The 14,208-nt window shown below is 45.4% G+C and overlaps 1 protein-coding gene and 1 long non-coding RNA gene across 4 annotated transcripts in view; one reads left to right on the top strand and one right to left on the bottom strand.

Annotated features, from left to right (window-relative positions):
* Nucleotides 1–14,208, bottom strand: part of Sec14l5 (SEC14 like lipid binding 5) — a 39,865-nt gene that overhangs the window by 11,207 nt on the left and 14,450 nt on the right. For 2 of the 3 annotated variants that reach the window (XM_063226428.1, XM_003477733.4), the window contains exons 3-9: nucleotides 11,536–11,685; nucleotides 11,117–11,248; nucleotides 8,402–8,530; nucleotides 7,640–7,826; nucleotides 3,752–3,864; nucleotides 2,527–2,716; nucleotides 92–180 (exon numbers count right to left, since the gene is read on the bottom strand). In XM_063226428.1, the coding sequence (XP_063082498.1) occupies nucleotides 92–180; nucleotides 2,527–2,716; nucleotides 3,752–3,864; nucleotides 7,640–7,826; nucleotides 8,402–8,530; nucleotides 11,117–11,248; nucleotides 11,536–11,685 (990 nt within the window). The remainder of the gene's footprint in view (nucleotides 1–91; nucleotides 181–2,526; nucleotides 2,717–3,751; nucleotides 3,865–7,639; nucleotides 7,827–8,401; nucleotides 8,531–11,116; nucleotides 11,249–11,535; nucleotides 11,686–14,208) is intronic. The other variant, XM_063226427.1, reaches the window with a different exon arrangement.
* LOC134470714 (uncharacterized) lies at nucleotides 126–5,219 on the top strand. Its single transcript, XR_010039823.1, has 2 exons — nucleotides 126–252; nucleotides 3,706–5,219. It is a non-coding gene; the product is annotated as an uncharacterized LOC134470714 (long non-coding RNA).

Below are 14,208 nucleotides of genomic sequence, written 5' to 3'. Positions count from 1 at the left end.
CCCACAGCAGGCGGCAGGCCCCGCCCCCACAGACCACGTGCCCCGCAGGCCCCGCCCCCGCCGCAGCCCTGCCTCCCCGACTGCCACTCACGTGCTGCAGCAGCGCCTCCTCCCCCACGGCTTTCATCAGACCTTTGGTGTCCATCTGGCCAAGGCGCAGGATGTAGAGCGGGCGACCGTCTGTGAGGGTCCAGCAAAGAGAGGGACTTTATTCAAGGGGATGCCAGTGACAACGCCAAGTCAAGGCTACAGGTGAGACTGTTGTTCCCTCAGGGGAAGAGACACCAAGCCGAGCACACCAAGGCCCTGTTCACTTGGGGACTAAGGGGAACTTGCACCTTCCCTCAGGAAAGGGAACACAGACAGTGTACCCAAAAGGTTCAAGACAAACAGAGTGAGGGGCCTGTGGGAGCTTTGTGGGAGCTCCTTCTGGGCAACTTTGGTGCCGTCTAAAATCGTTGTGTTTTGTTTTTGTTAGCAACTCAAAATACTAAGAAAATAAAAAGACTGAGGATGTAATTCAGTATGAAGGCTCTGGATTCCACCACAAGTACAAAGAAAACCCTTTTTTTAAAGAGAATGAACCATGTCATGAAAGAGTACAAAATAGATAAAATTTAGTCCTTAACTTTCTATCAGCTAAAGCAAAAACATCATATGAACAATGATTTATGAAATTCTCATTATTCATGATAATTATGTTCCAGAAAGTCACTATGAGCACTTTATTAGCAAAGACCAAACTACTGCTTATAGGTAAATGTGAGGTTAAATTCCTGCAAGCTTTTAGTCCTAAGATTTTTGTTAGCCAGTCAGTAGATAACCATATTTGATAACTTTGCAGTTAAGGCTGTGTTACTTATATTATGTTGATTCACCAACATTGAACACCAGACAACAGAACAGTAACTCACACACAAATGAGTCTGCTCAGCACAGGTATTTTGTCTATAATGTACATAGCAGCGTTCTGGCACTGAGAAACACTAAATAGCACATCAGCCCTATACATCTGACTATTTAAACATCAGAACTGCTACAGAGCACAAAAGTAAAAAGTATTGAAGGAGGCCACCAGAAGGACCCTATGTACTGTTTAAGTGCTGAATCAGGAAAACAGAGGGTTGCCTTGTTCAGTCTCAGCAGAGAATGGCATGTCGGGCCACTCGGAATTTCCACCATTCTGTGGGTAAAAAAAGTGGTATTTTTATGCAGTGGAGTACTACACAGCTATAAAGAAGTATAAACCCAAGGCTTTCATAGATAAATGGATGCCAGAGAACTGTGAATGTTGGTTTTGGCTTAAAAACAAATTTCATCAAGTAGGAAGATTCACAATGTGAAGCCCACAATGAGGACCAGCAGAATATTAAAGAAACTTTTTTTTTGTCTTTTTCCTTTTTATTGGTACTGGGGATCGAACCCACGACTACCTGCTTGCAAGGCAGGCACTTATGCCGCTGAGCTAAATCTCCAGCCCCTAGAATATTAAAAAAAACTTTGTCAGCCAGTTATTTGAGAAGGCAGAGCATCTGCCCAAATCAATACACATGAATTTTTAGATAAAGGACACTGAAAGGCATGCTAGGCACTGATTTCAATGGCTACTGAAGTCTTTAAATCTACAAAAGGATGTCTATAGTGCCTGAAGCAGAGTCTCCCCAGAATGTCCCCTGGAGCCCTAAAGTATGACTCCTGGAAACTTAAAGTGTGACCTTACTTAAAAACTAAGGCTTGGCAGGTACAGGTTAAAAATTTCAAGATAGGGGCTGGGGATTTAGCTCAGCGGCATAAGTACCTGCCTTGCAAGCAGGCGGTCGTGAGTTCAATCCCCGGTACCGATAAAAAGATTAAAAAAAAAATTTCAAGATAGGGTCAGGGATTTAGCTCAGCGGCATAAGCACCTGCCTGGCAAGCATGAGGTCGTGAGTTTGATCCCCAGTACAAAAAGAAAATGTCTCAAGATGAAATCATTTTGGACTTAGGGCAGACCCTAACCCAATGGCCTGGGGTCCTTATGGGGAAAGGAAACCACACAGAGATACCCAGAGAAGAAGGCCGTGTGAAGATGAAAGCAGAAACTAGAGCTATGGGGTCACAAGCCAAAGAGCACCCAGCCCCAGAAGCTGGAAAAGGCAGGCAAGGGGCAACCTTGAGAGTCTTCCCAGGGAGCTCAGCTCTACTGATACCTCAAGCTCACACTTCTGCTTGCAGCCTCCAGAATGAGAGAGAATGAACTTCCGTTGTTATGAGCCACCCAATGTTTGGTCATTTGCTATGGTAGCCCTAGGGGATTATGCAATATTCACAGAGCCATTGCATGAATAATCACAAGGCTAACTCAGCCCAGGGCAAACATTTGTCCTCAGCCCAAAGGCTTTTTCAGTTCTACCTTCTTCTGGAAGCTGGGGGCTTCCAGAGGTCCCCCAAAAAACAAAAAGGAAAACACGATGTTAGCATAAAGTGTGTCACTTGACAGTGACCATACTGTACAGTATATATCAGGTATGTAGGTGAAGGACACACCTATGTCCTGGTAATGCCAGCCCCCCGCATAGAACTCCTCCAGGAGCGCTGGGGGCCTCCAGGTCTGAAGGAGGAGGTCCACTTGGTGCTGCTTCCGCCAGCTCAGAGACTGGCACAGCATCTCCCGGGCCTTGTCCAGGTGGAAGTCCCGTGCTCGCAGAAACCGGAGAATATGCTGGTCTTTGGGAATCTGAGAGACAGAGGGAGAAAATCCCATAGATATAATTACAAAGAAAGAGTCTTCTACTTCACCTGCAGAACACTCAGCTGGAAAAGGACTCTTATTTTCCCTGAACTTCCTCCCTCCTTGTGCTAGGAACAGTGACTTGGAGCAACTTCTCCTCCTCCTACCACCTCAGTGCCCCACTTACGCAAAACCAGCTATAAAAGCTACCTTTTTGTGAGTGCTCACTCTGGGCTGGACACCTTTCTAAGCACTTTACATGGATCAGTCTTTGTCACTCACTATAGGAAGTATATACTAACATCATCCCCAGTTTACAGATGAAGAAGCAGGAGAGAGCAGGTTAAATCACAGCATAACACTAAGCAGCTCCTTCCTCTCTTTACTGAAGGGAAAGGAAAGGTAAGAACGCAGACCTTCTTCCAGTGAGCTGAGGAAAGGCCATGAGTGGGATGTACAAGCCCAGTGTACATCCATATTACAGGAGTTAAGACTCTAGAGCCAAAATCCAGGGGCATTCAAGAATCACCCTCGGGCTGGGGATTTAGCTCAGCGGCGTAAGTGCCTGCCTTGCAAGCAAGCAGTCGTGAGTTCGATCCCTGGTACCGATAAAAAGGAAAAAGGCAAAAAAAAAAAAATCACCCTCAAAAAAAAGACTCACCCTCCAAAGCCATGAATCTCATAGAATGGGACAGTGCATGGACAGTACACGGACATGTTGGAAGCCTTGTGGGTTGGCATAACAAGGGAGTAGGGAGCAACTAGCATCTGTTGGCTGGAGGATGCTATTGAGCATCCTACAGTGCACACAACCACCACTGACTACAAAGAGTCACCTGGTCCCAATGTTACTAGCGCTGAGGATGAGAAGCCCTTCCAAGAGTGGTACCCTCAGCATGTGGTATGGGTGCACAGGACAGTAACAATAAAGATAAAACAAAGTGTAAGGTTTTAATATTACCAATTACACAAATTTGTCTCTTTTGCCTTCCCAGCACCTGCACTGATCTCTGCCATTGGAAATAAGTCCCTTGCACCCACCTTGCCTTTGTGGGTCTCCTGCAACCAGTGCCGAAGCTGGATCAGGCAGCTCTCCTGCATGGGAGTGAGATGGCCCAGGCACCTCTCGATGTAGTCTGCATCCAGCTTGTCCCCTGGGAGGAAGAGAGAGACTTAGGACCAGCGAGAGATGCCTCACCCCTGACCACATGGTCTAACCTTTCTGTTGTCCTTGATTTACTTACTGGCCACTGTGGCTCTTGGATGTGGTTCCAAGCCAGGCCATGCCCCTCCCTATTTTCTCTCCAACCCATTTCCAAAGAGATTCTGAAAATCCATGATGCCGGGCCCTCCAAAGTCTCACTGTGGGAAGTGACTTCTCCTCTTTGACCCTCAGAAAAATAGAGATGATCTGACTCTCCTGAGAGGTTCTGAAGATCTTCACTAGGTGCTCAGGACATGCCTGCTCTCAGGCTACTCCAGTTTCTTAGGAGAGAGAGTCATTGTTATCTCCACTTTGAAGAATACTGAACCAAAGAGGGAGACTGAGTCCACAGAGTGACGAAGGCAAGGAGTATGCCCAGCAGAGTGGGTGTGGGTCACAAACACCAGTCCCTTTTGCCTTCCCACCTCCCAAGTTCCCTTTACAGGGAATGAGGCTTTTGGTACACAGAGCCTGGATCCCTGTCTGCTTAGGGGTCTGAGAACACATGGATCAGCCCCACTGGAAAACCCAAGCTCACGTAATCCAGCTGTTTGGGGTTAGCCTGTCACAGGCATGCAGAGGCCAGGGTCTTATTGCTAACTTCTTTTGTCTGTATGGGAGAGTGAACCCTAAGCCTTTATATCGAGCTATATCCCTAGCCCTTTTTTACCTTTTAAGACCCATCTCACTAACATGTTAAATGTCCAGGCTAGGCTCAGACTTGGAATCCTCCTGCCTCGGCCTCCCAAAGTGCTGGGATTACAGGCATACACCACTATGCCCGTGTTGTGCTGCTGACTCTTAACCACTGGGGTAGCAGATTCTGGGACCCACTGCCTCCTAGCACCTCAGAAGGAGACAAAGATGTTACACAAAGTGGCAGTCCCTGTAGGTAGAGCTGCTTCTTTGTGGATGATGGCACAATACGAAAGTAAACTGAATGTCAGTATGTCCAACAGCAGTTCCTTTATTTTTGGTTCCCCCCAAATAGAGGAACCCAGGGCCAAGGGCCACACCAACTGTTTCAGGAGCCATCTGGGCAAACTGAGGCAGAGGGATATGCAGTGGGGTAAGTGGGACCAGCTGAGTTCATGTAGTCAAAGACAGAGACTTCAGAGATGAGGAGAGGCAAGCACAAACCGGAGGCAGGAGCTCCTCAATCCTTCCGGCCCCGGGCAGATGTGAGGGCCTTTTCTGTTTATCAGTACAAAGGCCCAGTGATCCAAGCGCTTCTGCCAGCCACCCTGAGCACCAGCACAGCTGGCAGACAGCACAGGAGAGAAGGGACAAAAGACACGTGCAAAATATGGGAGGCACAGGGCTCAAAGTCACAGAGAACACCCAGCAAGGTCCCTGGTGCACCAACGGATTTTATTCTCCCAAACACAGGCCCAGAGGCAGCATTGGTTACCCGGTGCTATCACACAAGTGTCTCAGAGTCCGACTTCTCTGTGAGTGGCCCAAAAGGGAAAACTAAGCCATCAGGAGCAGCAAGTGTGCACACAGTTAAAACGGGGCTTGTGGCATCTGTGCATTTTTGTATCCTGGTTTGTTGGGTTTGTTTCTATTTTGTTTACCCTTCACATGATTCTGTTAACATCCTCCATGTCAATAAAAGACTAAGTTGTGACAAAAGGCAAACTGCCCTAATATACAAAGAGTTCTTCAATAAAAAATAGATGAGCAAATAGAAAAAGGACAAAGGACAGTAACGAGGGTTCATGAAAGAACGGAAACCTGAATATGAAAACAACACTTAACCTTACTTTTGACAGAAAAACAGACTGCAGAGGTCTGGAACATTTAGTAAGACTCATGTTGGGGGTCAGGATGAGTAGACACACTTACACACTTAGGTGGAAACAACAATTAGTATAAACTCTTTGGCGGTCTAAGAGGTAAATCTACCAGAATTTTAGTTTCATATAAGCTTTGGTGCAACAATTCCACTTGCACCATGTGAGGTGAGTGCTAATTCTAGCACACAGGAGGCAGAAGCTGGAGAGTTACCATGAGTTCCAGGCCAGCCTGGACTACATAGCAGGATCCTGTCTCATCCCAATCCCCTAAAAAAAAGCAACTCCACTTTAAAAAATGTATGCTATGTAAAAACTGTGATCGAAACATATGATGTGTAAATAACATTTTGTGTAAAAAATATTTTATTGCAGTAAAATACACGTTGACACTAATCTTCCACAAAACAGTCCCCCTCGCTTTGAAGATACTCATCCCATCCTTGTTGCCACTTTCTGAAGCAGTTCTGGAGATTCTCTTTCATGAGTGTCGTTAGTGGTGCTGTCACAATTGCCTCAATGTCCTGAGTCAATTCAATATGTTCATTTTTCATGGTTATTTAGATTTTGGGAAAAAGCCAAAAGTCACAGTGCCAGATCCTGGGAATAAAGTGGATGAGGACACATCATGGTGTTTTTAGGAGCCACACCTTTCTGTCGGATGTCACTTGCCAGCACCCGTCATGGTATTTTTCATCTCAAGACATAAAGACACAAAAGACTTCCAGAAATGCTTCAGAAAGTGGGACAACGATGGGGTAAGTGTGTTTGAAATAAAAGGGAGTATGTTTGGGGGTTAATGGTTATGCACCTTTTACTATAAAACTACCTTTAAACAATTACCATATTTTTGATTACTATATTTTTATCATTATATATAAGTATATATAAAATGTAAACTCATTAAGTATATGCTATACCACATTATTTGTTTTTGTTTGTTTTGGTTTTGGTTTTTGAGGCAGAGTCTCATTATGCAGTTCAGGCTGGCCAGAACACTGATGTAGCCCAGGATGGCCTCAAATGCATAGTGATGTTCTTGTCTCAGCCTCTCAAGTTCTGGGATTACAGCCTTACATCACCACACCCAACTGTATTTTTTAAAATGAGCCGGGTGTGGTAGCACACATCTTTAATTCCAGCGTTCTGGGAGGCTGAGAGGAAGACTGCAGGTTCAAGACTATCCCCAGCAACTCCTCAAAATAAAGAAAGGTTTGGATATAGCTGAGTGTTAGAGCTCTTGCCTACTATATGCAAGGTCCTGGATTCTGCTCCTAGTACTGAAAGAGTAGTAATAATAATACTGCTCACTAATAATAAATAAATATACACCACCTATACTATGAAGTACTAAAAGAAGATATATGCAACAGTATGGGAAACTATTCAAACAACATTAGTGAGAAAAATGAAAGTATCAAATAAAATGTATAACATGCTCCCATTTGTTTGACATAAGTTAGATATGTATGCATGTGCACACGTGTGTATACTTACATACCACATGCATATATATGTATATAGCTTCATGAAAGACAAAACTGTTACAGCCTCTGGGGAGAGGGAAGGACCCTTAGTGCATTTCACATCTTCCCAGTGATCTGAATTTTTTTCTACCATGATGATGCATTACTCATATAATTAAAAATAGTAATAACCAGAGAGTAAGTCAGTGCTAAGGCACTGGAGGTTGATTCCTGATCTAGAAATAAGCCAGCTTTGGCCAGAATGGAGCCAGGGAGAAGCACTAGCAGAGGGAGGAAGCTGAGTCATTCCAGACCCAGAACATCCCTCCCTCACCCTCTTCCCTGCCAAGGGGACCAAATGCAGTTTTCCCCTCCTCCCACGGAGCAAGCGAGTGCTGAAGCCTGCCCTAGACTGTGGGCTGAGGGTGCAGAGCTAGCCAGCTGACTTACTTCAGTCACTTACCTTCGGTACTGACACCCTCTGGACCGGGACTTGGGGCACCACTGATCGCCTTGCTCTCCAGCGAACTGTGGTCCTGTGGCTGTCTGTGCGCATCCTCCTCCCATACTGGAGCCGGTGTCCAGCGGGGAAGGTGAGAGGTGCCCTGGGAGATAAGCTCATGCAGGTAATACTCAATCACCTCCTTCCCCTGGAAGCCAGAGAGATCCCAGATGTGTCACCATGGGCCGGGATAGCCAGGGCACCACACAGCTGTGGGTCACTCCCTGTAGGGTCCCAGCCCAGACACTGTGGTCTGTGGGCAGCTGCAGTGGTCATACGATGGGGGTGTGCCACAAGTGTCAGATACACATGAGATTTCCAGACTCACAATGGAACAAAGAATATGAACAGTTTCGTACTGACAACACATTAAATAAATTACATTATTAAAATTAATTTCACCTGTAATTATATAAACAGGCCTCCACCTAATTAAGAGTTCCAAGTTCTTTAAATCAAGCAAAAACAACTTTAACCAGAAAAACTCTCCCAAGAATGTTCCTCTTCTGTCCATTAAGTTCATTACACAAGCCCCCACCATCTCAGAGGGCTGACACAGTCCTCTACTATAGGTAAGCCTTTCCCTCCATTATGTCATATGATAGTCACAAATAGAAACCCATTTTACATATGAGAAGATTGGTCAGGAAGGTAAAGGCTCTTGCCCAGGATCACACAGGTTGTCAGGGGGCACAGCGAGTCTGGGCACCTCCTTCAACTCACCCTCTTGACATTGGCCGTGTACTGCTTCATGGCAATCTTCTCCAAGGCACTTTCAAAGCCAAAGAAGGATCGGATGTCCAGTGAGGCGGACTGCTCAAAGCAAGTCCAGTCTTCATTCTCAGGGTGGACCTGAAAGCCAGACAGGCCAATGCCAGGGTCTCAGTGCAGGGAATGTCCTGCCCTCCCAAGGGCAGTAGAGGCATGTCATATCCTGTCAACACCAAGGAGCCTTGCCCAGGGGACAAGGCCAACTCTGTACTGTTGAGGAACTAAGAGTCTTTTTCATGAGAGACTAGAGAAACAGGTTCTAATAGCTCAGCCCCTTCCCCTTAAAATTATATGCAGACATGTAGATTTATATGTAAATAATAGGTTTAGGATAACATATCATTTATATAATATAAATGAGTTATATATCAATATTACATATATGCTTTAGGTACACATATTATTATATATTTAGATATGAAATATTGCATGTGAGGTTTCACCAAAAACAGTGAATGTTTAAATAACAATGTATTACAGTAAAAGACATATCACCATTAACCCCCCTCCAAATACCACACACACACACTTTCAAATACTTGTATCCCACCATTCTCGCTACTTTCTGAAGCAGTTCTGGAAGTCCACTTTTATGACTGTCTTTATGAGGTGTGATAAAAAGTAAGGTGAATGTTGTTGCTAAGTGCCATTCAACAGAAACATAGACTTGTTAAACAGATTATTGTGTGTCCTTACCCACCTTATTCACCAAATTCAGCACTGTGCCACTCTTGGCTCTTCTCCAAAGTCAGAATGACCATAAAAAGTGAAAGTTTTGAATCAATTCAGGACATCAAAACAGTCACAACGGCACAACTAAAGATATTAATGAAAGAGGGCTTCCAGGACTGTTAAGTAAGCAACAGGAACAATACAAGTGTGTTCAAAGAGAAGCAAGGGGAACTATTTTGAGGGGGTTAATGGCAATGTGTCTTTTACTGTAATACATTTTTTAAATTTAAACTTTCTTCATGTTTTATCACACTGCATATTTTTATGTGTCCATAAATATAAATATATCAGCAAAAAAAAACCTTAATTGTCAAAGCTGCTTTCAGACCCCGACTTCATGCTCTTGGGAAGGTACCAGATAGTTTATAGAGCATGCAGATTCCCAGGCTGGCCCCTGACAGTGAGCAAGTGTTAGGTGGAGCTGGGGAACCACACCCCCAGGCAGCCTCGAGGTTGCCAGTTTCCTGGTGGCAATCACCCCAGTGCACCGCGCACAGATACCTGCTGCCTACAAGAGACCCGGACTCAGGTCTGTCTCAGGAGGAGCTGGAGGTAAGGATAAAAGACACAGTGGGCATTTAGTGGCTGCCAGCTGCACATAGCACCATGCTAAGTGTCAAGGACCTGAGAGATAAATGAGGCAAAATCCCTTCATGGAAGAGATCCGGAAAAAGCAGCAGAGACACCCACAATGCTCCATAATCATCATGCTGGAGCTGCCCTCCCTGAAACTCCAATCCAAGGTCCAGACTGGGACTGATCCTACATCATCTACTCAGCCCTCCCTGCAACCTGAAGATCTTGCAAGGCAGGATCTGTCAACGTCATCGGTTTACAGATATGAATGGTTTGGCCCAGAGAGGGAAAGTGACCTGCCCACACATCAAGGAAATAGCAGAGCTACTTGCTGTCAGTCAGTGTCTTCCAGGCTCCTTCCTCCAGCCTCATGGCTAACAGGACCTGGTCCTGCAGCTCCACCTGGTCTCACCTTGCTAAGCCTCTCACTGTGCTGTTCCTGCTGAAAAGCTGTTTCCAGCCCTTCATGGCGCAGTTCCTCTTGTCTCAGTAGCACTTTCTGAGAGGCCAAAGGGACACTGGTACTTAAGGGAAGACCTCTCATCTCATCCCTATAGTCCTGCTGCTGGGTCCCTTCCTAGCACTGTGACAAGGAAACACTTCGGGATGTGTTTGCCTCTCCCCAGTGTCTCCCCCTTCCACTGAAAGCCGTGTGAGGACAATGGCCTGGCAGGCTGGTGCATGGCTGGGTGCCCAGTCCCTGGCAGGGTCCTGGCAAAACGGGTTCCCATCAATATGTACTAGAGACTAGTAACCATTATTATTTGAAAGATGACAGGAAATTCAGTATGTGCTAAATTGGTCTAATTTGGTCTAAGGGGTTTGGATAAGACCATCTTACTTGAGATAATCCTCACCACAGTCTATGAGATAGACTTTGTTTTTTTTTTGTTTTTTTTTTTTTTTTTTTTTTTTGTCTTTTTGAGACAGAGTCTCACTATGCCCTTCAGGCTGGCCTTGAGCTCACTTTGTAGCCCATGCTGGTCTCAAACTTGCAACAATCCTCCTGTCTCAGCCTCCCAAGTGCTAGAATTACAGGCATGCACTACCGCACCTGACTAATGATGAGTATTTCACAGATGAAGAGTTAAACAGTTTCATAAAAGAGAGAAGGAAAGGAGAGAGGGAAAAGCGAGAGGAGAGGGCTGCCAAATATAGATGATACAAGATGCCCAGGCATGTTTGAATTTCAGGTAGGCAACAAAGAATGTTTTCCTGTAAGTATAACCAGAACAGTATGTAAGACACACTAAACCGTCCTATCAGCTGTTTATCTGAACTGTAAATGCAACGGGGCATCCTGCATGTTACAGACAGTGACACGGAAGGGAGAAAGGGGCAGGAGGGAGAGGACAGCACCGTGTAGCTGCAGTTCTCACTGACTACCACACGGCTGGCAAAAGTCTCATTGTGCGACTCGATGTGCAGTGTCCTCTCTCTCCAGTTTAGGATGTTTTTCTGCACGAAGACCACGTGGTCCACACCCGCAACCTGCAAGGTATGAAAGCACACATGAGACACCCTGGTCCTCTGGATCCCAGCCCCAGATCCCTCCTCCAGCCACCCACCCAGCCCACTCTAGAGTCCTTCCCAACCCAGTCCCCACCCACATCCACCACCCAGGCTGGGTCCAAACCCTCAGACCCAGCCCTCTGCGACACTCCAACTTGGCACTGGTCCCTAGAACCCCTACTCCACTGTGAACTCCAGTGGTCTCCAACCCGGGCCAGACCAGCTCAGCCCTCCACCCTCTTGTTCCTCATCAACCAACCACTCACCTTCCGCAGCAGCCTTGGGGCATCCACACGCAGCCTGCAGCTCCGCTCTACCACGTGCAAGGCCCCGTCTGGGCTGCGGGACTCATGTAGCACCTCACTGCCCAGGAACACTGGGATCTGCGGGCATGTGGGGAAGCGCTTTTCATAGGCCTGGGACAGAGGAGGGGAGGGGGCCATGAGCACAGCCTTCCTGCTGCCCCCTAAGAGAGCAGCTGTGGAGAGCCCAGGGCAGCTCCCTGTCTGGACACAATCACAGAGATTTTTACAACAATGCCAATATTTTAATACCTTTTGCATTTGACTCTACATCAGAGTTTTCATCTTTAGAAGGATGGGATCTTCTTTTACATTTTAAAAGAAAGAGCATCTCAGCTGATCTTGGTAGTACACACCTGTAATCCCAGCACTCTGAAAGGCTGAGGCAGGAGTATCACAAGTTTGAGTCCAAACTGGACAATGTAGCAACAACATAGCCTCTACAAAAGCCTACGGCCAACATCACATTCAAGAGTGAAAGACCAAATGCTTTCCCCCAAAACTCAAGTCACAATGTCAGCTCATCTCAGTTCTCATCAAGCTCTAGTCAAGGCAGTTAGGCAAATTAAAGAAGTAAGAGGCATCCAGCTGGAAAAGTGGTAAACTATTTCTATTTGTTAATGCATGCTCTTACACATAGAAAATACCATATATGCACATACAAACACACACAAGGTTAAAACTCACAAATAATTCAGCAAGATTGCAACATGCAAGATTAACATGCATTGTGCTCACTTCGACAGCCCATGTACTAAGATCAATATGTAATATCAATTCTGTTTCTATATCCTAGCCATGAGCCAACTAAAAAAATGCAATTTTAAAATACCAATGCCATTTACAATAAACATCAAAAAATACCTACGAGGGGCTGGGGATTTAGCTCAGCAGCACAAGCACCTGATTGACAAGCACAAGGTTGTGAGTTCAATCCCTGATACCCTCCCAAAGAAAAAACTTTAAAAAGTGCAAGATTTATACTCTGAAAATAAGAAAACATTGCTGGAAGAAGTGAATGATGACCTAAACAAATGGAAAGGCTTCCTCTGCTCGTGGACTGAAAGCCATAATATTGTTAAGATGTTATCATGCCCTAAAATGATCTACAGATTCAGTGACATCTATTCACATCCCAACTGACTTGTTTGCAGAAATTGACAAGCATGTCCCAAAATTCATGTGAAAATGGAAAGGACCTAGAACAGACAAGACAATCTTGAAGAAGAATAGAACTGGAAGATCCACACCTCCTAATTTCAAACTATATTATGAGATTATAATATCAAAGCAGTGTGGCATTTGTGTATAAAAGAGCAGACATAGACTGGGAATTTAGTCCAGCTGCTAAAGCACTTGCCTGGTAAACACAAGGTTGTGAGTTCAACCCAGAAGAAGAAGAAGGAGGAAGAGGGGGGGGAGGAGGAGGAGAAGAAGAAGAAGAGGAGGAGGAAGAGAAGGAGGAGGAGGAGGAGGAGGAGGAGGAGGAGGTGGTGGAGGAGGAGGAGTAGCAGACATATAGATCAATGGAGTAGAATTGAGGATCCAGAAATAAAACTTCAAATTTATAGTCAATTGGTTGGTTTGTTTGTTTTTTGGCTTTCTGAGAAAAGGTTTCACTATGCAGTTAAAGCTGGCCCTGAACTCACTTTGTAGCCCAGGCTGGCCTCAAACTCACTTCACTCTGCTGTGTCTCCTGCCTCAGTCTGCTGAGTGCTGGGATTATAAGCGTGCACCATTATGCCTGAAAATCAATTGGTTTTTGACAGGAGGATCAAGACAACTAAATGGGGGTAAGGGGAGACAGAGGAAGTGAGGAGAGATAATCTTTCAACAAATATGACTGGCACAATTGGATATGCACATGCAAAGGAAGAAAATGACTTCAACCTCATGGCATAAACAAAAATTAACTCAAAATGGAACATAATATTGGAGGTAAAAATCTAAAACTGTAAAATCTTACGAGAAATCACAGTAGGCTGCAGATGTAGCTCAGCAGTAAAGCACCTGCCTACCAGGTGCACATTCCTGGGTTCAATGCCTAGCACTAAAAGAAACAAATAAACAAAAAACCACCACAGGAGTAAATCTTTGTTGTTGGTTTGCTTGCCTGCTTGCTTGTTGAGCGAGGGTTTTGCTATGCAGTCCAGGTTCAAACTTAATGTAGCCCCAGCTGGCCTCAAACACTCATAGATTCTCCTATTCAGCCTCCTGACTACCAGGATTATGTACACAAGCCTGCACACTCAGCAGGAGTAAATCTTTATCACTTAGAATTAGATGATGCTTTTGTAGTTAGGATACTAAAAGCACAAGCAAAAGAAAAAATAAAGTAGATACCACCAAAATTTAAAACTTCTGTGTTGCAAAGGGTGTGCTCTATCACTGAACACCACCCCAGCTCTGCCCCAGTACATTTTAAATGCATGTGTCCATATAACTACTTGCAATGTGCTCTTCATGAGCCATGATGAAGGGATTGGAAGCATCCCCTTGCCTGGGTACAGATCCTGGCCCTCCGTGATCAGCTGTGTGACCATCGGTAAATCACCTAACTTCTCAGTGCCCACTCCACATGAGGACTGAGGGATGTGGGCACAGAGAAGGGGCAGCAGGGATCGTTTCTCCGTGGCT

Source organism: Cavia porcellus, unplaced genomic scaffold (genome assembly GCF_034190915.1).
Source record: "Cavia porcellus strain 051 isolate PalLab524CR breed Dunkin Hartley unplaced genomic scaffold, mCavPor4.1 scaffold_16, whole genome shotgun sequence".
Classification (NCBI taxonomy): domain Eukaryota; kingdom Metazoa; phylum Chordata; class Mammalia; order Rodentia; family Caviidae; genus Cavia; species Cavia porcellus.
The sequence above is the reverse complement of the archived record's forward strand: the minus strand, read 5'-3'. Positions and strand labels throughout refer to the sequence as shown.